We start from the raw sequence: 14008 nt of genomic DNA, 5'->3' as shown, positions 1-14008 counted from the left end.
CCCTCACGTAAAGCTTAATTGGTCTTGGTAAATGAAGGCCAACAGAGACAGAGAGGCTGCACAGACAGTCACTCACCTGGCAACCACATACTGGAGAAGTCCTTTGATGCTATTGCTGCTGTCTTGGTCATTTCTGCGTCTGTGTGAGAGTGTGTGTATGTGTGTGTGTGTGTGTGTGTGTGAGCGCTAGGTAAAAGAAACTCTCACTCTCCCTCTCTCTGACTGTCTCTACCCTAAAAAGGAGGAGTGTATTAAATCATATGCGTGAAAGAATCACTTGCTCTCTCCCTCTCTTTCTCTCTCACACATGACACCCCAAGCCCCACCTCCCACATCCTGCACACACACACAACAGGAAGTAAGCCAAAAGAGTCGGAACTCAGCACAGAGAGGAGAAAATACAACACAAAAGAGAAAGAAAAAAAAAAACAAAGAGAAAGGGGGACACGCAAGAGGTTAGAGAGTGGGAGAGGAGTGAGTGAGCGAGGAGATTGAAGATAGGTGAAAAAGAGGGGGATGACGGGTGCCGATGGAAAGTGATGGCGCGGCTGGAAACAGCCACTCACACACATACGCTCACTCACTGAGACACGCAAGAGAAAAACAGCAGGCTTGACATTCTGACCGAAGAGTGTGTGATACATTTGTGTGATTTATGACACAGTCTTTGTTGAAAACATCTGCTAAACTCAGCTGATGAGAGTTTTTCCTCAGCGCTAAGCTATTTTAACAGGTTCACATTGTCTATTCTGTCGACCATGAGTCATGACCGTATCTTCCTCGGTCATATCTCTGCATATGGGGTAGAACGTGAGTGGGTGTTAGGTGGTCTGTCGAGGGAGGTCTTCACCAACACGAGAAGATGTGAGACATCCTCTGTTTTGCCAGCCACAGGTCTGGTCTACCCTAAGCACAGGGGAAAATCTATGTCACAACACTCACTGTACCACTGACCATCCCACACTGTGGGCTGCACACAGTGATACACCACAGAAACCTACAGGAATCCCATGAATCTCTACACGTGACGGATAGAAGAGGCACGAAAGTGGAACATATCAGATAACCTAGATATGAACCACTATCAGCGCCGCCCACTAAGATTAGCAGACTAAGAGGCTCCTAAATACGTGAAAATCTAAGGTCACCGAGCAATCTCAAGGAAGCAGAACAGCACGTTTCAGCAGAAATACTGTCTAGATGTTTGAATCTCACCCTGTCGATGTGCCGTTCTGACTGTGGGCCGAGGCGACCACAAGGTGGCACTCTTGATTCTCTAATTCTGAGGAGCAGACCGACTCCATCCCTGGATGAGGAGGCTGAGCACCCCTCCCTCTCTCTACCCTTCTCCCTCGGTCCGAGTTCACTAATTCAAAAGCTAACGGCAGCAGAGTTCCCAAGTTTAACCTTATAAATACTTTATGTGGTGATTTACAACAGCCCCATGTACTGCTGGATAGACGCTCACTAAGAAGTGCATACAGCAGTGCACTCGAGGTGCTCTCCATTACACAGACATCTTTTTTAAAAACACAGACAAACACTAATGTACCGACGTGTGAATATATATTTACCCTGAAGAGAATACTGTCTTGAAGTCTTTCAAGAGAGCTTACAAACAGACATGCTTTGGGTCTAAAGCTCCCACAATTTGTTGAATAATTGGTTTGTCAATCAAGCAGAAATTATTCAGCCGATATTTGTCTTTGTCCTAATAAGATTTGAGGATGCTTTCTTGGATTTAGGAAATTCATATGCTTGTTTTTCACAATTTCTGGGTATTTTTTACGACAAACTACAAATTAAATCGTTGAGAAAATAACTGAAAGATGAATCGAAAATGAAAAGGAACATTACGGCTGTCGTTGCTGTTGCTTTCCCGTTGCTTCTTTTGTTGCAAACAAATAACTCCGGTCTGTGCCAGTGTTGCCTTTTCATTTATGTGATAATGTTTTGGCCTTCATCAGTACATGATGATCGTTTTTACCTGTAAGAAATCAGTGAAGAGTGAGAGAGTGTGTGTGGATGTGGATGTGTGTCGGAGGGGACCAACTGGCCAGGCCTGTCCAAGGACGGTGACAGACTGCACGTTGGAGAGGGGGCGTTTCTCTGGGTCAGGGGTCGTCTGGGCAGCCTGGCTTTGGCCGTGACCTTTGTTCAAACCCTCATCTACCCACATAACTACCAACGTGTGTGTCTTTGTGTGCGAGTGTGTATCGTTGTAGGTCCGTTTGAGAAGCTCTGATAGTGGGCTGGTGAAACTAAGTGGGGCTCTGGTTATGTGTGTGCACTGTACAGTTCATGGCCATGGGGGGCCTTCCTGCCCCAAGGAGGTCTGAGCCTTGGTTACCATGGAGACCAGACCTAGCAACACTCCAGCCCTGCCACTTAAATGACACTGGGCCTGACACCAAACAATTTCTGTTGAGGTTGACGAATCAAAACGTATACTACATATGAACAGTGGAATGGTGAACTTGAAAAAACAAAAATCAATAAATGAATATTAATAATTGGCTATTATTTTATTATTTCTATTAGGGAATATGAGCAATGTTAATTTAGAGTATTTTAGCCACTGCTGGAAGTTATGTTTGTAAGATAATAAACACACACACACACACACACACATATATATATACACACACACATACACAATCAGATAGTGGGACCCCAGGGAGAAGGATGGGGGGAGGCAGAGGCCTCTAGAGCGCCATCAATCACTCCACTGTCAGAGAGAGAGAGGGAGAGGCAGGGAGGGAGGATTGGGGGTTACTAAGAGAGAAAAAGAGGACTAGTGAAGAAAAAAAAGGAAGGGAGAGAATGATGGGAATGAAGGTTAGTGATAGAGAGACAAGAATAAGACGACCGGAGAATGGATGTTAGCTGGGGGTGAGGACGGGGAGAGAAAGATGGAGGGACAGGGAATGTGTGCATAATGGGTCATTGCAGGGACAATTCGGAGGTCTCCAAACCTGCTCAGTAACCCTCTGCAGCTCGGCCCTACTATATCTAATGCTGCCTCAGGCCCGGAGCACACACTGGCTCTAATTCATATAATCCATCATATTCCTCTTCTTATAGAGGGGACAGAGCACGGCTCAGTGATGGACCCACCAAGGCCTATGCACGGTCCAACAGCAAGACTCTATTCTGCAAGGTGAGAGATTTATAATCCAGTCTAGTGTGTATATGTGTGTGTGTGTGTGTGTGTGTGTGAGTGCAGGTGTAGCCCCATGAGGAGTAGCAGGATTATAAACAGTAGGTCTAGCAGTGTGGAGACTACAGAGGTTGAGGTTTTGTATGAGAAGCAGCAGGGGCTAAAACACACTCACACTGTTGGCTACCATGGGACCTGCGCCATCTCACACACACATACACATACATACACGCCGCCTACACCTTTACAACACCTATTCCACTCCTGTCCTAATACCTCTCAATCGCTCCTTTTCCTCTGGCCCCTCCACCCTTCTCTCACACCATTCCTCTCCTTTCTATATCATCTTGGCAGCCCATAGGGAGCTGAGCTTGTCTAGACAGACACCGCTCTCTCCCACGGCGCTACCAAGGTTGAAGCTCAAATCTTTTTCTTTGCTCCTCTCACCCATCTTCTGCTCCTTTGGCTCTTGGCACAGGAGTGAAGGGTCTACTGGGAGGGACCAGTGGCCTTCATTGCCGGCTCAAGGAGCGCCGAGGACGCTTTAGACCAAACTGTTCACTTACACTGACTGTGGTGTTGAATGAGTCTTTCTATTCTGCCTATTATAATACAAACAAGTTACAGGTGCAGCAACCATCTTCTTTTTGTGCTCTTTCCGCCTCTTTCACCTTCACCTCCTCTTCACCTGCTGTGCCTCTTTTCCTCCAAACCCTCTCATCATCATCCCTCTCTCTCTCTCTCTCTTTTTTTTTTACGACCTTCCCCCTTTTCTTTCTCCAATGCAAACTTTCTCCTCTCCTCCTCTGTCTCTCTCTTTCTCTCTCAGACCTGCTGGTCAGCAGCAGCTGTGACATCACTGGCCACTCTTCTCCGCTCGGATTGGACACTCGGCCACGTTGCCAGGCAACAGCAGTGAAAGGTCTCAGTGTGAGCGTGTGTGCGGCGTGCGCATGTATGTGTGTGTTTATGTCTGTTTATAGCTACGTGAGTGAAAGGTGTGTGAGCGATTTTCCTCGCCTTGCCCTTTATCTGTGCATGAAGAATGATCAGAACAGATCTACTTCTATGCTTTATCTCAGATCAAAGCATGTAGATGATTGGGCTGCTTCACCACAGAAGAGGAGGGATGTGTGTGCATTGCGTTAATGAAAAAGAGAGATGGTACGAGTGTGAGTATGTGTCAGTGTCTGCACTTGCGTCGAACCAAATAAATGTGTATCTTCTTGTCGAATACGAGTATGTGTCTGTATATTGTGTGTGTGTGTGTGTGTGTGTGTGTGTGAGAGAGTCTAAATGTGTGTGTGTGTATGTATGTGTGTAAGCCCCCGGGAGAGGGTGGTTATTGTATCTGACACAGCGGCTCTTTCTCGCGCCTCATATTTCTGGGCCGATCGATTCCTCTGACTCCCGACAAGACAATAATCGCACCTCCCTCTCTCACTCCATCACTACCATTATTACTGACCTCCCCAGGGAACGGACAGGGTGGAGGGAGGGAGAGAGGGATGAGGAAGGAAGGAAGGATGGAAGGAGGGAGGGTGAGGAATGAGAGGGGGACATGGAGTTGACAAAATGAGCCTATGATGATGAAAAAGCAAAAAGGGACGATGTTGAAAATGAGACGGGAAGAGCCGGCCTGGAAAGAGGGGGCATCGGGCGGGTAGGGAGGAAAAGAGACAGATAGAGAGGGAGAATGGGTGAAAGTGAGGAAGTTGAGATAAGGTGATGGAGAGATGAGGTCCAGGGGAGAAAAGACGACGGCAGGAGAGGTAAGGGATGTGAGGTGATAAAGTGAAAGAAAGAATGAGAGAAAGCTGAAGCGTAACAGGAAAGGACAGGAAGGAGACCAGGGCGTAGGTTTAGAAACAAAAAAAAAAAAAAAGGAAAAAGAAAGCGAGCAATATAGATCATGGCGAAAAAAGGAAAGAGGACACAAGTGAAGGAGTGCAGAGAGACAGAGGGCTGAACGAAGGGACAATAACGGAGAGAATTAGAGGAGGAGAGATGAAGGATTCGCACTATCTTCTTCTAATAAAGGAGAGAATGAGAGACAGGGACCGGGGGAGGGAGATAGAGAGGGAGGGAGGGAGGAGAGGGTGGGGGTTAGACTGAGGTGAAGGAGGGAGAGACAGAGAAATATATAGGAACACACTCAAAGCAAAGCTCACAGACAAAAACAGACATGTGCGCACACACACATGAACACACAGAGCAGCGCTGCGGAGGTCAGCGCTCAGAAATATTATTAAATTGACAAGAGTACAATAGTTGATTGGCAGGCTGACTCCTGCACTGCCATTCAGTGGAGAAGAATGGAGACAGACACACACACACAAAATGCATGTGCATCTGCAGTTTCACAGAACAATCAACACAGCATGTAGAGATGTAGAGATGCACACACACACACACACACACACATGCATGCACAAAACAGACAAAAGACAGTGTATGTGTGTGTGTGTGTGTGTATGTGTGAGCCTGTCACTGCTGTGTCTTTATGCTTTGAATCCAGATTACAATTACAGTAATTGGCTCTCAATTCAAGCGATTTCTCTTTGACCCTCTCACCTCTCTTTCTCTCTCTCTCTCACTCCCATCCCCACACATTTTGCCTCTTCCTCTACCCCCCATCCTCCTCATCAATATTCCTCCGCCTCCCCTCTACCTGTATCGCTACATCCATCTTTCTTTGGGTGCAGGATTCTCTTTTCCCTACTCCCCCCCCCACACCCAATCCATGCACACACTCAACACACTTTATCCCCAGGTATAACAAATTTTCCTTCCTGTTTTCCATCCTTCCTACTCCCTGGTTGGTTTACTCGCCCCACCACCACCACCACCCAATTTTTGCCACTTTTCCTCCCTCCTTCTTTTCAACCTTTCTCTCTGAGATAGTTGGAGAAAGAGGGGATCTATTGTATACTTTATTCATGCCGTATTTATTATGGAGAGATAGCTGCTCAGTGATACAGTCAGGGGGATGTATTGTGCATTTGGGGAAAGAGGTGAAAGAGCGATAGATAAAAAGAAGGAGGTAAGAAAAAGGGGTGATAGAGGTGGTGGTGATGGTGTGTTGGGGAGGTGGTGGTGAAGCGAACGAGGAGGAGGAGGGGGGGTTAGGAAATTGGTCTGGCTAGCGGAACAGCTTTTCACCTCTCTCTCTCTCCCTCTCTTTCTCTCTCCCTCTCTTTCTCTCTCCCTCTCTCTATTCTGCTTTGTATTCTGCAGAGATGACAGGGGGAAAGCTTTATTGCTCCGAGTTTGTATCGATCGGGGCCCCTCTAAGGGGGGAGGCCGGAGTACGCGCTGAGCAGGCCCTTTCTCAACGACTGTGGCTCCAACAACCATCCCCCTCCTCTCCTCCTCCCCCCTCCTCCTCCTCCTCCTCCTCCTCCACCCCACAAACCCTCCTCTTGCTCGCGAGCTCGCTCTGAAATTCAAATTCAAGGCTCTTATTCTCAAAGGTTAGGAGAGGGAGAGCTCGGGAAAGCAAGAAGAGAAAGAGAGACAGAGAGATTGAATGAAAGGGAGACGGTGGCGTCTGGCTTCTTCCCCTGACTGAAGCGCTGAATGGAGCTGGGATCTGATAAGCAGAGCACACAAACACAAACAAGGGAAGAAATAGAGAAATAAAGGGGGAAAAAATGGCCATGAGGAATAAATCAGGCCCCGTCCTCTTCATTCCTTCCTCATCTTTCCATCTCCTCTTCTTTCTCGCTGACTGTCCCCTCTCCTGTCCTCGTCCCTACTGTATCTCCATTTTTTTTTCCTGAGGTGAGAATGATTTTCTTGACAGGTGAAGAATGAGCTGGGTCCGAGCATGCATGCATGTCCTTGTTAGAGGGACACAAGGAGAGCTGGGATCCATGACACACAGAATGGATCCCATGTGGGTCACACGTCATCTAACTCTAACTCTTCTGTTAGAGCGAAATAAAATAATAATCAACTCTTGTACAGGCTCACAAAGCCGAGATGCATGCAGTCAAAAACCAGGGAGTTAAAATTACAAATCACCACCACTTCAGACTTCTTTTCTCCCTCTATTTGACAAGGTTTTTTTTTTTTTTAAAAGGAGGGCGAGACCCAGTGTCAAAGCTGAAGCCAACTGACCAAACACTTGACTCACACATGTAAGTGTCCATGTGTGCACACACAGGCACGTACGCACGCACGCACAAGCACACACAGACAGCCTATTTATCTGTTAATGGCATGCACAGCACTGCAGTGGGGCTGGGGAGAAGAACAGATTGTCCATCAGGGGGTTAGAGGGTTCAAGTCCATGACCAGAGGGCTGAAGGAAGGTTAGGGGGTTGTAGGTTCAACTCCCAGGGGGCGAGGAGGATCCCTGCTGTCTCCAGTCCGACCGCGGCCCTCCCCCTTCAAACCTCCTCCAGGACAATACAACCCTCCCTCCACCCATCTTTTCTCTTCCCCATCCCACTGCTGGCCCTTTTAAGCCCTGCTTAGTCTGATCACACACGTGTAAACCTGAGCCTTGCCTCCAGACTCTCTCTGTTTGTCTCAGAAGTACACATGCATGCGCACACACTGCGCTGCACATAAACAAACATGACCCCCTCCACACACACACACCCACACACACACACACACACATCCACATGCAATCGCACAGATAACTTACCGATGCGCAAACATATTCATAAAACTCAGAACACTCTTACAATTCAAATACAAATGCTTTGCTCTCGCTATCTTCTGTTTTCCCATATTACAGCAGATCATTTTATTTTGACCCACATCATGATTGAAACTGTTTCTGCCTTTTCCAACTCCATCTCACTTCCTCCTCTTGTGGAAAAGACCAAAGAGAAACACGCCATTGCCTCAGCTATCAGTCGCAGCAGATGTGAGTGGATATGAGATATTTGTGTAAACATTGGATACATATACTGTATATATATTGTCACTGATATTGCTTGTGTGGTTTATGTGGAGCTCCAGATTGAGTTCAGTGATAGAGTATACATCAGAGAGTAGCGCTGGATGTTACACGTCTGATTCACAGAAAAATACACACACACACACACACACACACACACACACACTGGCATACATGTGCACAAACACACGCGCACACATACACACACATAACTTACAATAACCTGCAGGCCTACAACCTGCCTTGTTGGCTGGTTGGGTGAATGCATTATTAAACACACAGGATTTCATATGTAGAGACAGAATATGAATGCAGCACTGGCTTCTATACTCGCTTGTTCACTCTGGTCTCAGCTCTTTTACATTTTCCTTAAAACTCTCTCACTTATTACTCTTCATATTTACATAGATACTTTATTTACCGAATATTGTCACACTCTTTCTCCATTTGTTATTCTAATACGGCTACTTTTGTTTGCTCAGGATATACAACTCTTGCACAGGAGAGATTCCTCCTGTGCTGCTCTTCCTGTGGTCCCTCTATTTTTCTTTTTGAGGTTTATTCACCTGAATTTAGTGTCTGAGGACAGATACTGTTGAATGTTGAATATATTTTAGACTACATGAATAAAACTAAGTTGACTTATGCTGCTTTGTTAAATGACTTAACTCTCCGCGATATCAGTGTAATTTTACTTGTGGGTTATAGATTCGGACCCTCTACTAGTCAAGGATGTCTGCCCTGATGTCACATTAGACAGTGATGGCTGATATTTTGCCAGTGACAGGCCACAGGCAGGATGGTGTATGTATAACATCATCCCCCTGACCATCATTTGTCCGAGTCACTGCAGAAAGCCGCCGTAAGGAGGCAAAAACCACTGGATCCGCTGATTAACCAAAAGGCCCTCACGTAAGCGGCGGTCGAAGAACAACTAAACCACAACAGCAGCGTTGTGTGTGTTTACATCTGTAGGGCGGGCGGGCCGGGCCCCGACTCTCACGGTAATCGATGAACGAGGGAGGAAAGGGAGGCAGCGGGCGAGGCAGGGATGTGTGTAGGGGGGGAGGGCGGGTGGGAAAAAATCGGTAAAGAAAGCAGGTTATCTCCCGTCATTAGGGGAGGGGGAATCCCCGTCTGGAGGGGTGGGGAGGGCGGGGCGGGTGAGGAGGGGTGAGGGAAGACCGGGGTTCATTGATAAAAAGGGAGAGAGGGAGGGAGAGGGGAGAAGGGGAGACTATGTTTGGCATCGAGAGAGAGCAGACAATTATCTGTATTGATTAGAGCGGCCCAGTACTGTGAAGACTGAGAAAACTATGACTGGATCAATAGAGAGAGAGAGAGAGAGAGGGAGTGAGAGAGAGAGTGAGGGGGAGAGAGAGGGAAAGAGAGAGAGAGAGAGAGAGAGAGAGAGTTAGAGGATAGACAGACCAATAGAGAGAAACAAACGACAGAGATAAAAGATACATGTAATGACAAACATTGTTTATGGTGTAAAGCAAAGTCAAAGACCCAAGGTGGCATTAACGCTAAGGGGGGAGTTGGGGGGGTGGGGGGGAGACAGGAAGAGTCAATGAAAGCACAAGGAGATACATTACATTGCTGATGTCATTACTCTTTATCATTGATTTGTCAGCACAACCACAGAGTTCATTCAACAAGCCCACCAGTGCCCTCCCATCAACACAGCACACAGCTAAACAGAGAGAGAGACTAAAAAAGACATTAACTAAACACACACTGACTGACCACAGCCCGACCGCTGAGGGTGGAGGATGCAGACAAAACCTGGCAACCCAGAGAAAATGGACTGTTGGCTCTGCCAACAACAAAAGGTAAAGAGCACCGACTATTCAAAAGAACCGAATAAAGTGTTTTATTCAGATGTATGTGATCGCATTGTGCAAACATTTTTTTTTTTAAGTTTCCTCAGACTTCAGAGTTTCACATGCACATCAGACACTTCCTCTGGCTCCTGATTTCCTATTGGTTACCTGTGCACATGGATGATGTGTTTTTGTATGTGTGTCCAGTTGGGAATAAAAAGTCTTTTTTGGGGTGACAACGGCAGCAACTGTGGTGCCTACACCCAAATCACATGATGGTCCTGTGCGCTTCCTGAGGCCTTAGAGAGACAGTTACCTGGTGTCACTGTCAAATTTTGGAAAAAGAGATGGTGTGCCATGGAAGAAGAAAAATACGATGAGGATATCACTGCCTTAGAGATACAGTGAAAAAAAATAATAGTTCTTATTTTCTATTTTCTATATTCATATTTACTCTGAATGATTCCTTTGCTGTTCTTTAATTGTTTACATGTAGTATTTTGTTGTATAGTGTTCTATCAATCTATTTGTGTAAGATTTTCCCGTTAGTATATTTGCACTCTAAACCTTAGGGAAATTCTTTGGTGATATTCAAATATTTCCACACCAATAAAGCAAATATGAATTGCAATTTAAGAGAAAAAGAGGTCAAGAAGACAGAATATATCTGAGTGTTTTGGAGGGGGAGCTCAGAGAAATATCAGAAGGGAGGCAGTGCTCAGGTAGGGGGCCTTGCTGTGGGGCCTCTTTTTGTCCAGGATAAAAAACCAAAATGGTGGAATAGGGCTGGAACAAAAGGCACACAGGAGGAAACAGGAGAGTGACAATGTGTGTTGAGTAAAAACATCCCGCTGGTGTACACAGACACAGACACACACAGACACAGACACAGACACAGACACACACTCATGCACACGCATTAATCCCTAATCAGACCCCACTGAGGGAGTGTGCAAGTACCCACTCACTACACTTATAGTTGCAACTTACATTTCTTGAAATCCTTGGCCCTATTTCCCAGGCAACCAAGACCCACACCAAACAACACACACACACACACACACATACAGGCAAACACACACACACACACACACACACACACACACACACACACACACACACACACACACACACCAACGCAGGGGACCGCATCTGTCATTCCTTAGTTTATTGAACATTACAAGATGATAGAATTCAGCCTCCTACTCTCTTGATGTGTTTTGACACCGAAGAGGAACGTATTGTCAGAACAGGTTTATACAAAAGCAAACAAATAGATGAAAAAACATAAACTCTGAATGGGGGAGCTGGGCTGGATATTGAGGAAACCTTTGGTAAGGGCAGAAAATGTCAGGTTTGACAAATGACCTTTTAAACATGGAGCAGATGTAGAGAGTCATGTACACTGTGGACAGAGGGCTGCTCAACTGTCTGTCTCTTAACAGCTACTGAAAAGAGAAGCGTCACTGTTTCATACTGTTGAAATACAACACTGACATTACTACAAGTTTAAACCTGGAGCTAACCAAAGCAATTCCTAAATTACAAGTGAATTTCATTTTGGCGAGAAGAGGGTGGAAAATCAGTTTCAGGTGTGTAATAAGGCCACAGAGTATGGAACAAAAAGAGAGGAGGGCGGGTGGGGGGGTGGAGGGGGGGTTGATGCAAGAAAAGACAAGTATAAGGAAAAAAAGAGAGAAAATTATATTTTTGAGAAAGACACGCGAGGAAAAGAGGGCAGGACATGAATTACAGGTGTAAAGTTATGCATGCATGACATCACTGGACCCCTCCTCCAGCCCTTGGGAATGGGCACCTTGGAAACGGTCGCTAAGGGAACAGAGTATTGAGAGAGAGAGAGAGAGAGAGAGGGAGAAGGGGGGGGGGTCAAGAAAAAAAAATCAAGAGGTAGAACATAGGCAGCTAATGACACAGTGAATTCAACCTCGGTGAGGAGTCATGTGGTTCATTCCCTAACAAACCAGCATTTACTTTCTCTCATATCCCATTCAGCAAATGGGCCACCTCTGCTCATAAAGGGTGAAAAAGCAAGCTCCATCACAGCTAAAGCCTGCATTGTCCTCCTCCCCCATATACTCTGACCTCTCATCCACTCCAGTCATTTAGAGAAGGGAGATTTAGTGCAGCGCCGATGCAGCCTGATGGTAAAAACCAGCACATGATAGAGAGGCAGAGATGGCCTCGGGTCTCCGGTTTAACACATGGAGAAATATTGATGGAAAAACATGTTGATGGACAAAGAGAAGTCTGGTATAGTGAAATGTTGGCTGTTAATGTATATGGGTTCTTGGAGGTCATTTCGACCAAGAAGCTAGAAGCTTGGTAAGTGGATTGGAGAAATTGAAGTTCGCACGCAACACCCACTTTGGTCTTTTGAGGTGTCGGAGTAACGAACACACATGCCCACGCCCACAGGAAAGAACCGACGTGCCATTTCTGACCTCGGCAAAATCTCCTCATCCCGGCAGACGGAGCAAAGTCCGCACTCTCACACACACACACAGAGCAGCTGAATGGATGCACTTTGACGGCCTCTCTCTTCTCCTTTCGACCAATAAACAAAGTCTTTCTGAGCTCCCAACTTCAACGCCTGATCAAAACGACTGCATAGCAGCGCCACCACAACAAATAACTACAAAAAAAACAAAAAAAACAAAAATATAAATATATTTTGCATCACCACAGTGTTGCGGAGTTTATGCACATAACAAACACCTACATTCTGCATGCAGCATATTTGCAAAGCAGAATGATATACAGATCAAAGGCTCAGATTTGGTATGCAATATAGATTTGGTATGTATGCATAATATGTGATCAATATCTGTTGCTGAATAAAACATGCTGCTGGCTTTTGACAGGCCGATTTGAAATGGAGATACTATGCTAATACAAAAGGCTTTGGTGAGATTGGCCCTGAACCCTCCACATACCAGCAGTTCACATTTAGACGCTCTCACCTGCACTCTCCATAATGCATGAGCTGCCTGAATATATATCACCCACTGCACAGCTCACTCTCTCACACACACACCTCCACGTGCACAACAATGCATGGACACACCAGTGTGTGCACAATGACATGGGCACGTACGCACCAGATAGCCATGCCTACATGCTGGCCGATATGCACACACACACACACACACACACACACACACACACACACACACGTACATACATGCATGCAGTCCACCCCAGATGAACACAAAACAAACAAGACACAGACTCCATGGTGAGAGTCTGATATCATACATGCAGAAAAGAAAGAAATGCAGAGAAAAAAAAAGCCAATTTTATCTGAGTGAAAAAAACAAAATAAAAACTTTTCAGTAATTTAAAAGTAGCATTTGGCACCCTTAAATGGCCCATTTTCTATTTACTGACAGAATTTTTGCTGGGAGAAAAACAACATAACTAAAAGCTTTGATTACTGTAAAACATGTAAGGGCCACATGCTGTAAAAAAAACAACAACAAAAAAAACACACAGAACACACAGAACAACACAATGTTTTTCTTCTTTGATCAAGCAGTGTGAGACATACAGACAGTGCTTAATCAAAACACTGGCAAGCCATCCTGAACTTCTAGGCTTTCGGTAGCAGGAAACAGGGTCAGGGTTGCTGCACAACTCAGTGTGAACTGGCCTGGAGTTTGTGTTTGTGTGTTGTTTGTGTGTGACAGCTTGTGGGTGCATGTGTACGCGTCGGCTGTTTGTTTGTCAGAGACCATGTCGGCTGGTGTTTGTGGGCTGCCAATTAACACACACACATACACACACACAGTTTTTGATAGGTAGAGTCAGCCGAAGCGAGGAATGAAGAATGGAAAGTCAGAGAAGTAAAGACAGTTGAACAGTAGATATTACAGCGGGGAACATTACAGCTGGGCCCATTGTGATTTACATTGCATTACCTTTCTGTGATAGCCTGTAGTAAATATGCATTTACAGGGTACTCTGTCTGTTTTAGAAGACAACTGAATTTACTTCTGTGTTTCTCTGCCTCTGCTGGTCTTTAACCTTGGCCTCTGGTGCTTCTGCCTATCGCAATAAAGTCACCCCTCCTCCTCTTTGCCTCTCCCT

The 14008-nt window shown here is 45.8% G+C and overlaps 1 protein-coding gene across 4 annotated transcripts in view; it reads right to left on the bottom strand.

Annotated features, from left to right (window-relative positions):
* Nucleotides 1–14008, bottom strand: part of pou2f2b (POU class 2 homeobox 2b) — a 39336-nt gene that overhangs the window by 15385 nt on the left and 9943 nt on the right. For 2 of the 4 annotated variants that reach the window (XM_085801655.1, XM_085801654.1), the window contains exon 1: nucleotides 77–229. The exons of the other annotated variants lie outside the window; for them this stretch is intronic. In XM_085801655.1, coding sequence (XP_085657781.1) covers nucleotides 77–131 — 55 coding nt within the window. In that variant the 5' untranslated portion in view covers nucleotides 132–229. Of the gene's footprint in view, nucleotides 1–76; nucleotides 230–14008 lie in introns of those variants that run through there. 4 annotated transcript variants of the gene reach the window in all.

The sequence above is a fragment of the Trachurus japonicus genome, chromosome 16 (assembly GCF_045865225.1).
Source record: "Trachurus japonicus isolate A0001 chromosome 16, Traja_1.0".
In the NCBI taxonomy this organism is placed as follows: domain Eukaryota; kingdom Metazoa; phylum Chordata; class Actinopteri; order Carangiformes; family Carangidae; genus Trachurus; species Trachurus japonicus.
This window is presented reverse-complemented; position numbering and strand designations above follow the sequence as displayed.